The sequence below is a fragment of the Salmo salar genome, chromosome 04, assembly GCF_965601325.2.
Source record: "Salmo salar chromosome 04, fSalSal1, whole genome shotgun sequence".
NCBI lineage: Eukaryota > Metazoa > Chordata > Actinopteri > Salmoniformes > Salmonidae > Salmo > Salmo salar.
In genome coordinates, this window is record NC_138294.1 from 2,535,001 (window position 1) to 2,547,990 (window position 12,990).

Sequence of the window (12,990 nt, forward strand, 5' to 3'; positions counted from 1 at the left end):
GTTATAGCGGGTCTGTTATAGCAGGTCTACTGGTTCTGTTATAGCGGGTCTACTGGTTCTGTTATAGCGGGTCTACTGGTTCTGTTATCTGTGATTAAAGGCTAATGTTACAGCTCCAACACCATCAACACCCCCTGAGGTACATCCTTCATGTTACCGCGACTCTGTGATTAAAACACAGGGGATTGTTATCTGTGATTAAAGACTAATGTTACAGCTCCAACACCATGAGGTACATCCTTCATGTTACCGCGACTCTGTGATTAAAACACAGGGGATTGTTATCTGTGATTAAAGACTAATGTTACAGCTCCAACACCATCAACACCCCCTGAGGTACATCCTTCATGTTACCGCGACTCTGTGATTAAAACACAGGGGATTGTTATCTGTGATTAAAGACTAATGTTACAGCTCCAACACCATGAGGTACATCCTTCATGTTACCGCGACTCTGTGATTAAAACACAGGGGATTGAGTAGCCAGAAGTCAAACTAGCCCGTTTCATTGGAAAATGGGTAGATTGCTAATATTTTGTGGTAGTCAGACTCAACAAGGGAAGATTCTGCAAACGGGAAAAAGATTAAAATGGGAAAAAAGTAATGTCTCTGGTTATTATACTAGGTAGAGGAGGCTCATCACTGCGTTCCCAATATCTATGCCCACAGATTTTAATTTTAATTTTATTTAATCTAGGCAAGTCAGTTAAGAACAAATTCTTATTTACGATGACGGCCTACCCCCCCCCCAGGGCCAAACCCGGACCGACGCTGGGCCAATTGCTCGCCACCCTATGGGGACTCCCAATCACAGCCGTGATGCGATGCAGCCTGGATGTGTGATATTAAAGAACCATGTGAAGGGAGGCAGAGTGACGGAAACCAAAAGGTTGATCGGTACGAAAGAAGGTCACGAGGAAGTGAAAAGCCTATCAGTGATGCTGGAGGAAGTGAAAAGCCTATCAGTGATGCTGGAGGAAGTGAAAAGCCTATCAGTGATGCTGGAGGAAGTGAAAAGCCTATCAGTGATGCTGGAGGAAGTGAAAAGCCTATCAGTGATGCTGGAGGAAGTGAAAAGCCTATCAGTGATGCTGGAGGAAGTGAAAAGCCTATCAGTGATGCTGAGGTTTCGCGTCAACAGAAAGGATTCATTAGCTTCAATGTCAAGAGAATTTGTCCCATAAAGCACTGCAGCGTTTTAAAATGCCAAAGAACGGGGCATGTAGCTGCTCAGTGGAAAGGAAATGGAAAGACGTGCCGAGGATGGAGGAGCACATGATTACGGTGAATGAGGAAGTAATTGCAAGGTTAAGTGCTGTAATTGTGGGGGAGAACACAATGCAGTATTTGGTGGATGCCAGGTACAGAGAGAGGCCCAGAGAGGCTCAGAGAGGAGAGAGAGGATATAGAGGCCCAGAGAGGATATAGAGGCCCAGAGAGACCCAGAGAGGCTCAGAGAGGATAGAGAGGATATAGAGGCCCAGAGAGGCTCAGAGAGGAGAGAGAGGATATAGAGGCCCAGAGAGGATAGAGAGGCGCAGAGAGGATAGAGAGGATATAGAGGCCCAGAGAGGCCCAGAGAGGATAGAGAGGCCCAGAGAGGATAGAGAGGCTCAGAGAGGTTAGAGAGGATATAGAGGCCCAGAGAGGCCCAGAGAGGATAGAGAGGCTCAGAGAGGATAGAGAGAATATAGAGGCCCAGAGAGGCCCAGAGTGGATAGAGAGCCCCAGAGAGGCCCAGAGAGAATATAGAGGCCCAGAGAGTCTCAGAGAGGATATAGAGGCCCAGAGAGCCCCAGAGAGGGTCAGAGAGGATAGAGAGGCTCAGAGAGTCTCAGAGAGGATAGAGAGGCTCAGAGAGGATAGAGAGGCTCAGAGAGGATAGAGAGGCTCAGAGAGGCTAAGAAAGACTCAGAGAGGATAGAGGCTCAGAGAGGCTCAGAGATATAGACTCAGTCATGATGAACAGAATTAGTCAGACCATGAGCGATATAGAATCATGAACAACAATGGCGCAGCGGCCTAAAGCACTGCATCTCAGTGCTAGAGGCATCACTACAGACCCTGGTTCAATTCCAGGCTGTATCACAGCGGTCTAAAGCACTGCATCTCAGTGCTAGAGGCGTCACTACAGACCCTGGTTCGATTCCAGGCTGTATCACAGCGGTCTAAAGCACTGCATCTCAGTGCTAGAGGCGTCACTACAGACCCTGGTTCGATTCCAGGCTGTATCACAGCGGTCTAAAGCACTGCATCTCAGTGCTAGAGGCGTCACTACAGGCCCTGGTTCGATTCCAGGCCGTATCACAGCGGTCTAAGGCACTGCATCTCAGTGCTAGAGGCATCACTACAGACCCTGGTTCGATTCCAGGCTGTATCACAACAGAGTTGGGTGGAATCAGTGAAGGGAACCAGAAGTGGTCTTGTGTTAATAGTTTGTGTTTCTGCTGATCAGAGAGGAGCAGACGCTCCACGTTAAACAAATGGGGGCAATGAGATGTGAATTATTTTGCTCTCTAGAAAAGGGAGCCATTGAAAGGAGTGATTACTGGGGTAGAGGTCAAAGTTGACCGACTGAAGGGGAAGATTCCCCGGTGTTTGTGATGCTCGTTGTTTGGTGCGACGCAGACAGGGCGGCGAGACTCAGACAGGGCGGCGAGATTCAGACAGCGCGGCGAGACTCAGACAGCGCGGCGAGACTCAGACAGGGCGGCGAGACTCAGACAGCGCGGCGAGACTCAGACAGCGCGGCGAGACTCAGACAGGGCGGCGAGATGCAGACAGGGCGGCGAGATGCAGACAGCACGGCGAGATGCAGACAGGGTGGCGAGATGCAGACAGGGTGGCGAGATGCAGACAGCACGACGAGATGCAGACAGGGTGGCGAGATGCAGACAGGGTGGCGAGATGCAGACAGGGCGGCGAGACTCAGACAGGGCGGCGAGACTCAGACAGGGCGGCGAGACGCAGACAGGGCGGCGAGACGCAGACAGGGCGGCGAGACTCAGACAGGGCGGCGAGACGCAGACAGGGTGGCGAGACTCAGACAGGACGGCGAGACGCAGACAGGGCGGCGAGACGCAGACAGGGTGGCGAGACTCAGACAGGACGGCGAGACGCAGACAGGGCGGCGAGATGCAGACAGGGCGGCGAGATGCAGACAGGGTGGCGAGACTCAGACAGGACGGCGAGACGCAGACAGGGCGGCGAGACGCAGACAGGGCGGCGAGACGCAGACAGGGCGGCGAGACTCAGACAGGACGGCGAGACGCAGACAGGGCGGCGAGATGCAGACAGGGCGGCGAGATGCAGACAGGGTGGCGAGACTCAGACAGGACGGCGAGACGCAGACAGGGCGGCGAGATGCAGACAGGGTGGCGAGACGCAGACAGCGCGGCGAGACGCAGACAGGGCGGCGAGATGCAGACAGGGTGGCGAGACGCAGACAGGGCGGCGAGACGCAGACAGCACGGCGAGATGCAGACAGGGTGGCGAGATGCAGACAGGGCGGCGAGATGCAGACAGGGCGGCGAGATGCAGACAGGGCGGCGAGATGCAGACAGGGCGGCGAGACACAGACAGGGCGGCGAGACGCAGACAGGGCGGCGAGAGAATGATGAAACAGAAGAGTCATTGTCTGTTCTTTTGAGTTTTGATGTTTAGTTTTTGCCTCACAAAGCGACGGTATAAAGTTACCATGTACCAGCTAAATAGTGCAGTAGGGTTAGATGGTAGGGTATATAAAGTTACCATGTACCAGCTTTTGTGCCCAATACATTACGTTGTTACAGGTGTCAAGCTTATGGGCAGGTGGCAGCAGTGTGTAAGAGGGAGGTTCCCAGGTGTGAGAAGAGGTGCAGAAGGCGATGAGACAAAATAATGTACAGCATTGGGGAAAGTAGTGGAATGTGTTAACTGTAGAGGTGCCCATGGAGCCTGGGGATCAGAAATGTCCCGTGTGAGAGAGAGGCAGGTTGAGGTTTCCAGGGTTAGAGTAGAGAAGAGTAGACGGTAGGGTATATAAATAGTGCAGTAGGGTGGTGGGGTTTAGTGTAGGGTTAGATGGTAGGGTATATAAATAGTGGAGTAGGGTTAGATGGTAGGGTATATAAATAGTGGAGTAGGGTTAGATGGTAGGGTATATAAATAGTGGAGTAGGGTTAGATGGTAGGGTATATAAATAGTGCAGTAGGGTTAGATGGTAGGGTATATAAATAGTGGAGTAGGGTTAGATGGTAGGGTATATAAATAGTGCAGTAGGGTTAGATGGTAGGGTATATAAATAGTGGAGTAGGGTTAGATGGTAGGGTATATAAATAGTGGAGTAGGGTTAGATGGTAGGGTATATAAATAGTGCAGTAGGGTGGTGGGGTTTAGTGTAGGGTTAGATGGTAGGGTATATAAATAGTGGAGTAGGGTTAGATGGTAGGGTATATAAATAGTAGAGTAGGGTTAGATGGTAGGGTATATAAATAGTGGAGTAGGGTTAGATGGTAGGGTATATAAATAGTGCAGTAGGGTTAGATGGTAGGGTATATAAATAGTGGAGTAGGGTTAGATGGTAGGGTATATAAATAGTGGAGTAGGGTTAGATGGTAGGGTATATAAATAGTGGAGTAGGGTTAGATGGTAGGGTATATAAATAGTGGAGTAGGGTTAGATGGTAGGGTATATAAATAGTGGAGTAGGGTTAGATGGTAGGGTATATAAATAGTGCAGTAGGGTTAGATGGTAGGGTATATAAATAGTGGAGTAGGGTTAGATGGTAGGGTATATAAATAGTGCAGTAGGGTTAGATGGTAGGGTATATAAATAGTGCAGTAGGGTAGTGGGGTTTAGTGTAGGGTTAGATGTAGGGTATATAAATAGTGCAGTAGGGTGGTGGGGTTTAGTGTAGGGTTAGATGGTAGGGTATATAAATAGTGGAGTAGGGTTAGATGGTAGGGTATATAAATAGTGCAGTAGGGTTAGATGGTAGGGTATAAAAATAGTGGAGTAGGGTTAGATGGTAGGGTATATAAATAGTGCAGTAGGGTTAGATGGTAGGGTATATAAATAGTGGAGTAGGGTTAGATGGTAGGGTATATAAATAGTGGAGTAGGGTTAGATGGTAGGGTATATAAATAGTGCAGTAGGGTTAGATGGTAGGGTATATAAATAGTGGAGTAGGGTTAGATGGTAGGGTATATAAATAGTGGAGTAGGGTTAGATGGTAGGGTATATAAATAGTGCAGTAGGGTGGTGGGGTTTAGTGTAGGGTTAGATGGTAGGGTATATAAATAGTGGAGTAGGGGTAGATGGTAGGGTATATAAATAGTGCAGTAGGGTTAGATGGTAGGGTATATAAATAGTGGAGTAGGGTGGTGGGGTTCAGTGTAGGGTTAGATGGTAGGGTATATAAATAGTGCAGTAGGGTTAGATGGTAGGGTATATAAATAGTGCAGTAGGGTGGTGGGGTTTAGTGTAGGGTTAGATGGTAGGGTATATAAATAGTGGAGTAGGGTTAGATGGTAGGGTATATAAATAGTGCAGTAGGGTTAGATGGTAGGGTATATAAATAGTGGAGTAGGGTTAGATGGTAGGGTATATAAATAGTGCAGTAGGGTTAGATGGTAGGGTATATAAATAGTGGAGTAGGGTGGTGGGGTTTAGTGTAGGGTTAGATGGTAGGGTATATAAATAGTGCAGTAGGGTTAGATGGTAGGGTATATAAATAGTGGAGTAGGGTGGTGGGGTTTAGTGTAGGGTTAGATGGTAGGGTATATAAATAGTGCAGTAGGGTTAGATGGTAGGGTATATAAATAGTGGAGTAGGGTTAGATGGTAGGGTATATAAATAGTGCAGTAGGGTAGTGGGGTTTAGTGTAGGGTTAGATGGTAGGGTATATAAATAGTGCAGTAGGGTGGTGGGGTTTAGTGTAGGGTTAGATGGTAGGGTATATAAATAGTGGAGTAGGGTTAGATGGTAGGGTATATAAATAGTGGAGTAGGGTTAGATGGTAGGGTATATAAATAGTGGAGTAGGGTTAGATGGTAGGGTATATAAATAGTGCAGTAGGGTTAGATGGTAGGGTATATAAATAGTGGAGTAGGGTTAGATGGTAGGGTATATAAATAGTGCAGTAGGGTTAGATGGTAGGGTATATAAATAGTGCAGTAGGGTGGTGGGGTTTAGTGTAGGGTTAGATGGTAGGGTATATAAATAGTGGAGTAGGGTTAGATGGTAGGGTATATAAATAGTGCAGTAGGGTTAGATGGTAGGGTATATAAATAGTGCAGTAGGGTGGTGGGGTTTAGTGTAGGGTTAGATGGTAGGGTATATAAATAGTGGAGTAGGGTTAGATGGTAGGGTATATAAATAGTGCAGTAGGGTTAGATGGTAGGGTATATAAATAGTGGAGTAGGGTTAGATGGTAGGGTATATAAATAGTGGAGTAGGGTAGTGGGGTTTAGTGTAGGGTTAGATGGTAGGGTATATAAATAGTGGAGTAGGGTTAGATGGTAGGGTATATAAATAGTGGAGTAGGGTTAGATGGTAGGGTATATAAATAGTGGAGTAGGGTTAGATGGTAGGGTATATAAATAGTGCAGTAGGGTTAGATGGTAGGGTATATAAATAGTGCAGTAGGGTTAGATGGTAGGGTATATAAATAGTGGAGTAGGGTTAGATGGTAGGGTATATAAATAGTGCAGTAGGGTTAGATGGTAGGGTATATAAATAGTGCAGTAGGGTTAGATGGTAGGGTATATAAATAGTGGAGTAGGGTTAGATGGTAGGGTATATAAATAGTGCAGTAGGGTGGTGGGGTTTAGTGTAGGGTTAGATGGTAGGGTATATAAATAGTGCAGTAGGGTAGTGGGGTTTAGTGTAGGGTTAGATGGTAGGGTATATAAATAGTGGAGTAGGGTTAGATGGTAGGGTATATAAATAGTGGAGTAGGGTTAGATGGTAGGGTATATAAATAGTGCAGTAGGGTAGTGGGGTTTAGTGTAGGGTTAGATGGTAGGGTATATAAATAGTGGAGTAGGGTTAGATGGTAGGGTATATAAATAGTGCAGTAGGGTTAGATGGTAGGGTATATAAATAGTGCAGTAGGGTGGTGGGGTTTAGTGTAGGGTTAGATGGTAGGGTATATAAATAGTGGAGTAGGGTTAGATGGTAGGGTATATAAATAGTGGAGTAGGGTTAGATGGTAGGGTATATAAATAGTGGAGTAGGGTTAGATGGTAGGGTATATAAATAGTGGAGTAGGGTTAGATGGTAGGGTATATAAATAGTGCAGTAGGGTTAGATGGTAGGGTATATAAATAGTGCAGTAGGGTGGTGGGGTTTAGTGTAGGGTTAGATGGTAGGGTATATAAATAGTGCAGTAGGGTAGTGGGGTTTAGTGTAGGGTTAGATGGTAGGGTATATAAATAGTGCAGTAGGGTTAGATGGTAGGGTATATAAATAATGCAGTAGGGTAGTGGGGTTTAGTGTAGGGTTAGATGGTAGGGTATATAAATAGTGCAGTAGGGTTAGACGGTAGGGTATATAAATAGTGGAGTAGGGTTAGATGGTAGGGTATATAAATAGTGCAGTAGGGTTAGATGGTAGGGTATATAAATAGTGCAGTAGGGTGGTGGGGTTTAGTGTAGAGTTAGATGGTAGGGTATATAAATAGTGGAGTAGGGTTAGACGGTAGGGTATATAAATAGTGCAGTAGGGTGGTGGGGTTTAGTGTAGGGTTAGATGGTAGGGTATATAAATAGTGGAGTAGGGGTAGATGGTAGGGTATATAAATAGTGCAGTAGGGTTAGATGGTAGGGTATATAAATAGTGGAGTAGGGTTAGATGGTAGGGTATATAAATAGTGCAGTAGGGTTAGATGGTAGGGTATATAAATAGTGCAGTAGGGTAGTGGGGTTTAGTGTAGGGTTAGATGGTAGGGTATATAAATAGTGCAGTAGGGTTAGACGGTAGGGTATATAAATAGTGCAGTAGGGTGGTGGGGTTTAGTGTAGGGTTAGATGGTAGGGTATATAAATAGTGGAGTAGGGTTAGATGGTAGGGTATATAAATAGTGGAGTAGGGTTAGATGGTAGGGTATATAAATAGTGCAGTAGGGTGGTGGGGTTTAGTGTAGGGTTAGATGGTAGGGTATATAAATAGTGGAGTAGGGTTAGATGGTAGGGTATATAAATAGTGCAGTAGGGTTAGATGGTAGGGTATATAAATAGTGGAGTAGGGTTAGATGGTAGGGTATATAAATAGTGCAGTAGGGTTAGATGGTAGGGTATATAAATAGTGGAGTAGGGTTAGATGGTAGGGTATATAAATAGTGCAGTAGGGTTAGATGGTAGGGTATATAAATAGTAGAGTAGGGTTAGATGGTAGGGTATATAAATAGTGCAGTAGGGTGGTGGGTTTAGTGTAGGGTTAGATGGTAGGGTATATAAATAGTAGAGTAGGGTTAGATGGTAGGGTATATAAATAGTGCAGTAGGGTTAGATGGTAGGGTATATAAATAGTGGAGTAGGGTTAGATGGTAGGGTATATAAATAGTGCAGTAGGGTTAGATGGTAGGGTATATAAATAGTGGAGTAGGGTTAGATGGTAGGGTATATAAATAGTGGAGTAGGGTTAGATGGTAGGGTATATAAATAGTGCAGTAGGGTTAGATGGTAGGGTATATAAATAGTGCAGTAGGGTTAGATGGTAGGGTATATAAATAGTGCAGTAGGGTGGTGGGGTTTAGTGTAGGGTTAGATGGTAGGGTATCTAAGCACATTATAAGGGAGGTTATTCACCAGTCTAGCAGGTGGCGGTAACGCAACATTTATTGGGAACCAACGACCTTATTAAACCTCATGGAAGAAGAAGAACGGCGGTACAGAATGAATGAGCCTGCGGGCAGACCGACAGACGGGGATAAATGTCGGATAAATCTTTACTTTAGTTCTGTCTTTTAACGATAGGGTTAGCTAACTAAAATACTCATCCTTGACACATGATTCTTGATCTGTGGTGTCCACATTTTGAGCCACGTGTGACGGCACGTATAGCATGGACCAAGCACATGGTACAAACACATGGTTAGCATGTTAGCTAACGTTATCTGTCTAATGTACAGACTGACATAAGATGGAGCGATGCTAAACCAACTAGCTAGCTGGTTTTACCTAAGCAGTGCCCGACAAAAACTACAAAATGTAGCTAAACCGGCTAGCTAGCATGTTAACTAGCACTGGCTCAAAGTCTGACTTGCTGTTTAATGCAACTATAGTCAAAATAAAAACCCTTTGCTAAATCACACCAACCATTCATTGTATATAAGTAGCAGTTGTTGCCTCAACGTTTTAACAAATTTTGTAACCTCAGGGCCTGTAATATACAGACTAGGTAGGGCTGAAAGTACCGTGAAACACCCGGTGAATTACTCTGCGGTATTCCCGTTAAAGGCCGGGGCCCGTTACCAGAAAAACGGAGAAAGACGAGTCGTTATGAATATCGCATAACAGCATGTACTTCTAGCTAACTGTTCTTATACAAATAAAAAACCCACTAAAATGTGTTAGCTGTATTAAATAATTATCGTGTTTTTATTAATAGTATCGTTTCGAGTTGTGTTTAACTAAAATGGTAGGATGTCAACATGGCGAATATGGTTTGGGTGAACCCACTGCCCTCACTAGACCACTGCTACCCAGTTATCTCAATTCACAAAAATTGACATTTTTCATTCAAATGTAATGTGCGCATCTGTTCAAGTCGCTAACTAAAGTAACTAGCGAACGGTAGCTAGTTTTATTTATTGAAAAACTAAAAACATGGTAAAGCGGGAGGTTTGCAACAACGTGCCTGTCCGTCCTGACCCATTTTCAGCAGGTCTGGTTGTCGCCTAATCTAACTATATCTACAGTAAACTGGTTAGTTATGATAAAGATATAGGAACAGCATCTCACCTTATCTTCTATTATGATGATCATGTTGATAGATAGAGACAGTCCTGACTGCTGCTGGATTTCCTCCCTGGTTGGCTGTTTCGAGCAGCGACACTGTGGACAAGACTAAAGCTCTGCGCTGAACGGGACAAGCCCGTTATACAGGGGAGGGTTATGGAAATTTATTTCACAATAATCCTGCCCCTCTCTCTCTCTGTCTCTCTCTCTCTCTCTCTCTCTCTCTCTCCATCTCTCTCTGTCTCTCTCTCTCTCTCTACGCTATTTAGTTCAGCCCGTTATACAGGGGAGGGTTATGGAAATGTTATTTCACAACAATCCTGCCCCTCTCTCTCTCTCTACACTATTTAGTTCAGCCCGTTATACAGGGGAGGGTTATGGAAATGTTATTTCACAATAATCCTGCCCCTCTCTCGCTCTCTATCTCTCTCGCTCTCTCTCTCTATCTCTCTCTCTCTCTCTCTCTATCTCTCTCTCTCTCGCTCTCTATCTCTCTCTCTCTCTCTCTCTCTCTACACTATTTAGTTCAGCCCGTTATACAGGGGAGGGTTATGGAAATGTTATTTCACAATAATCCTGCCCCTCTCTCGCTCTCTATCTCTATCTCTCTCTCGCTCTCTCTCTCTATCTCTCTCTCTCTCTCGCTCTCTATCTATCTCTCTCTCTCTCTCTCTCTCTCTCTCTCTCTCTCTCTCTCTCTCTCTCTCTCTCTCTCTCCACTATTTAGTTCAGCCCGTTCATGGTGTGTGTCGACAACAGACTGTTTTTTATTGATTCTCGACAAGCTCTTGGCTCTCAGTTATATTAGCCTACTGTTGCATAGCAGTCCTACGACCGTAAGGTTGCACCTGCACTTCAGACACAAGCTGTAATGTGAGGAGTAAGTTAGTAGACAAGTAAACCCCTTGGACAGGACGCTAGTCCATACTAGTACTAATATAATATAATATATAATAATAATATTATTATAATATAATAATATATGTAACTAATATACTGACAGCCCCATGTAGTGTTCCATTCTGGTTCATCAAGACAGTGGTATACTGACAGCATCATGTAGTGTTCCATTCTGGTTCATCAAGACAGTGGTACACTGACAGCCCCATGTAGTGTTCCATTCTAGTTCATCAAGACAGTGGTATACTGACAGCCCCATGTAGTGTTCCATTCTAGTTCATCAAGACAGTGGTATACTGACAGCATCATGTAGTGTTCCATTCTGGTTCATCAAGACAGTGGTATACTGACAGCCCCATGTAGTGTTCCATTCTGGTTCATCAAGACAGTGGTACACTGACAGCCCCATGTAGTGTTCCATTCTAGTTCATCAAGACAGTGGTATACTGACAGCATCATGTAGTGTTCCATTCTGGTTCATCAAGACAGTGGTATACTGACAGCCCCATGTAGTGTTCCATTCTGGTTCATCAAGACAGTGGTATACTGACAGCCCCATGTAGTGTTCCATTCTGGTTCATCAAGACAGTGGTATACTGACAGCATCATGTAGTGTTCCATTCTGGTTCATTAAGACAGTGGTATACTGACAGCATCATGTAGTGTTCCATTCTGGTTCATCAAGACAGTGGTATACTGACAGCATCATGTAGTGTTCCATTCTGGTTCATCAAGACAGTGGTATACTGACAGCATCATGTAGTGTTCCATTCTGGTTCATCAAGACAGTGGTATACTGACAGCATCATGTAGTGTTCCATTCTGGTTCATCAAGACAGTGGTATACTGACAGCATCATGTAGTGTTCCATTCTGGTTCATCAAGACAGTGGTATACTGACAGCATCATGTAGTGTTCCATTCTGGTTCATCAAGACAGTGGTATACTGACAACCCCATGTAGTGTTCCATTCTGGTTCATCAAGACAGTGGTATACTGACAGCATCATGTAGTGTTCCATTCTGGTTCATCAAGACAGTGGTATACTGACAGCATCATGTAGTGTTCCATTCTGGTTCATCAAGACAGTGGTATACTGACAACCCCATGTAGTGTTCCATTCTGGTTCATCAAGACAGTGGTATACTGACAGCATCATGTAGTGTTCCATTCTGGTTCATCGAGACAGTGGTATACTGACAGCATCATGTAGTGTTCCATTCTGGTTCATCGAGACAGTGGTATACTGACAGCATCATGTAGTGTTCCATTCTAGTTCATCGAGACAGTGGTATACTGACAGCATCATGTAGTGTTCCATTCTAGTTCATCGAGACAGTGGTATACTGACAGCATCATGTAGTGTTCCATTCTAGTTCATCAAGACAGTGGTATACTGACAGCATCATGTAGTGTTCCATTCTGGTTCATCAAGACAGTGGTATACTGACAGCATCATGTAGTGTTCCATTCTGGTTCATCAAGACAGTGGTATACTGACAGCATCATGTAGTGTTCCATTCTAGTTCATCAAGACAGTGGTACACTGACAGCCCCATGTAGTGTTCCATTCTGGTTCATCAAGACAGTGGTATACTGACAGCATCATGTAGTGTTCCATTCTGGTTCATCAAGACAGTGGTATACTGACAGCATCATGTAGTGTTCCATTCTGGTTCATCAAGACAGTGGTATACTGACAGCCCCATGTAGTGTTCCATTCTGGTTCATCAAGACAGTGGTATACTGACAGCATCATGTAGTGTTCCATTCTGGTTCATCAAGACAGTGGTATACTGACAGCCCCATGTAGTGTTCCATTCTGGTTCATCAAGACAGTGGTATACTGACAGCATCATGTAGTGTTCCATTCTGGTTCATTAAGACAGTGGTATACTGACAGCATCATGTAGTGTTCCATTCTGGTTCATCAAGACAGTGGTACACTGACAGCCCCATGTAGTGTTCCATTCTGGTTCATCAAGACAGTGGTATACTGACAGCATCATGTAGTGTTCCATTCTGGTTCATCAAGACAGTGGTATACTGACAGACCCATGTAGTGTTCCATGCTAGACAGGTGCTCCTTTGATGCTACTGGAGCTCAAGCTGTCACACACACACACACACACACACACACACATACACA

The 12,990-nt window shown here is 44.8% G+C and overlaps 1 protein-coding gene across 2 annotated transcripts in view; it reads right to left on the minus strand.

Moving 5' to 3' along the window:
• LOC123742395 (thioredoxin) overlaps positions 1 to 10,212 on the minus strand; it is a 19,234-nt gene extending 9,022 nt beyond the window's left edge. For both annotated transcript variants that reach the window (XM_082973863.1, XM_082973862.1), the window contains exon 1: positions 9,945 to 10,212. In XM_082973863.1, coding sequence (XP_082829989.1) covers positions 9,945 to 9,968 — 24 coding nt within the window. In that variant the 5' untranslated portion in view covers positions 9,969 to 10,212. The remainder of the gene's footprint in view (positions 1 to 9,944) is intronic.
• Between the last annotated feature and the right edge of the window lie 2,778 nt (positions 10,213 to 12,990).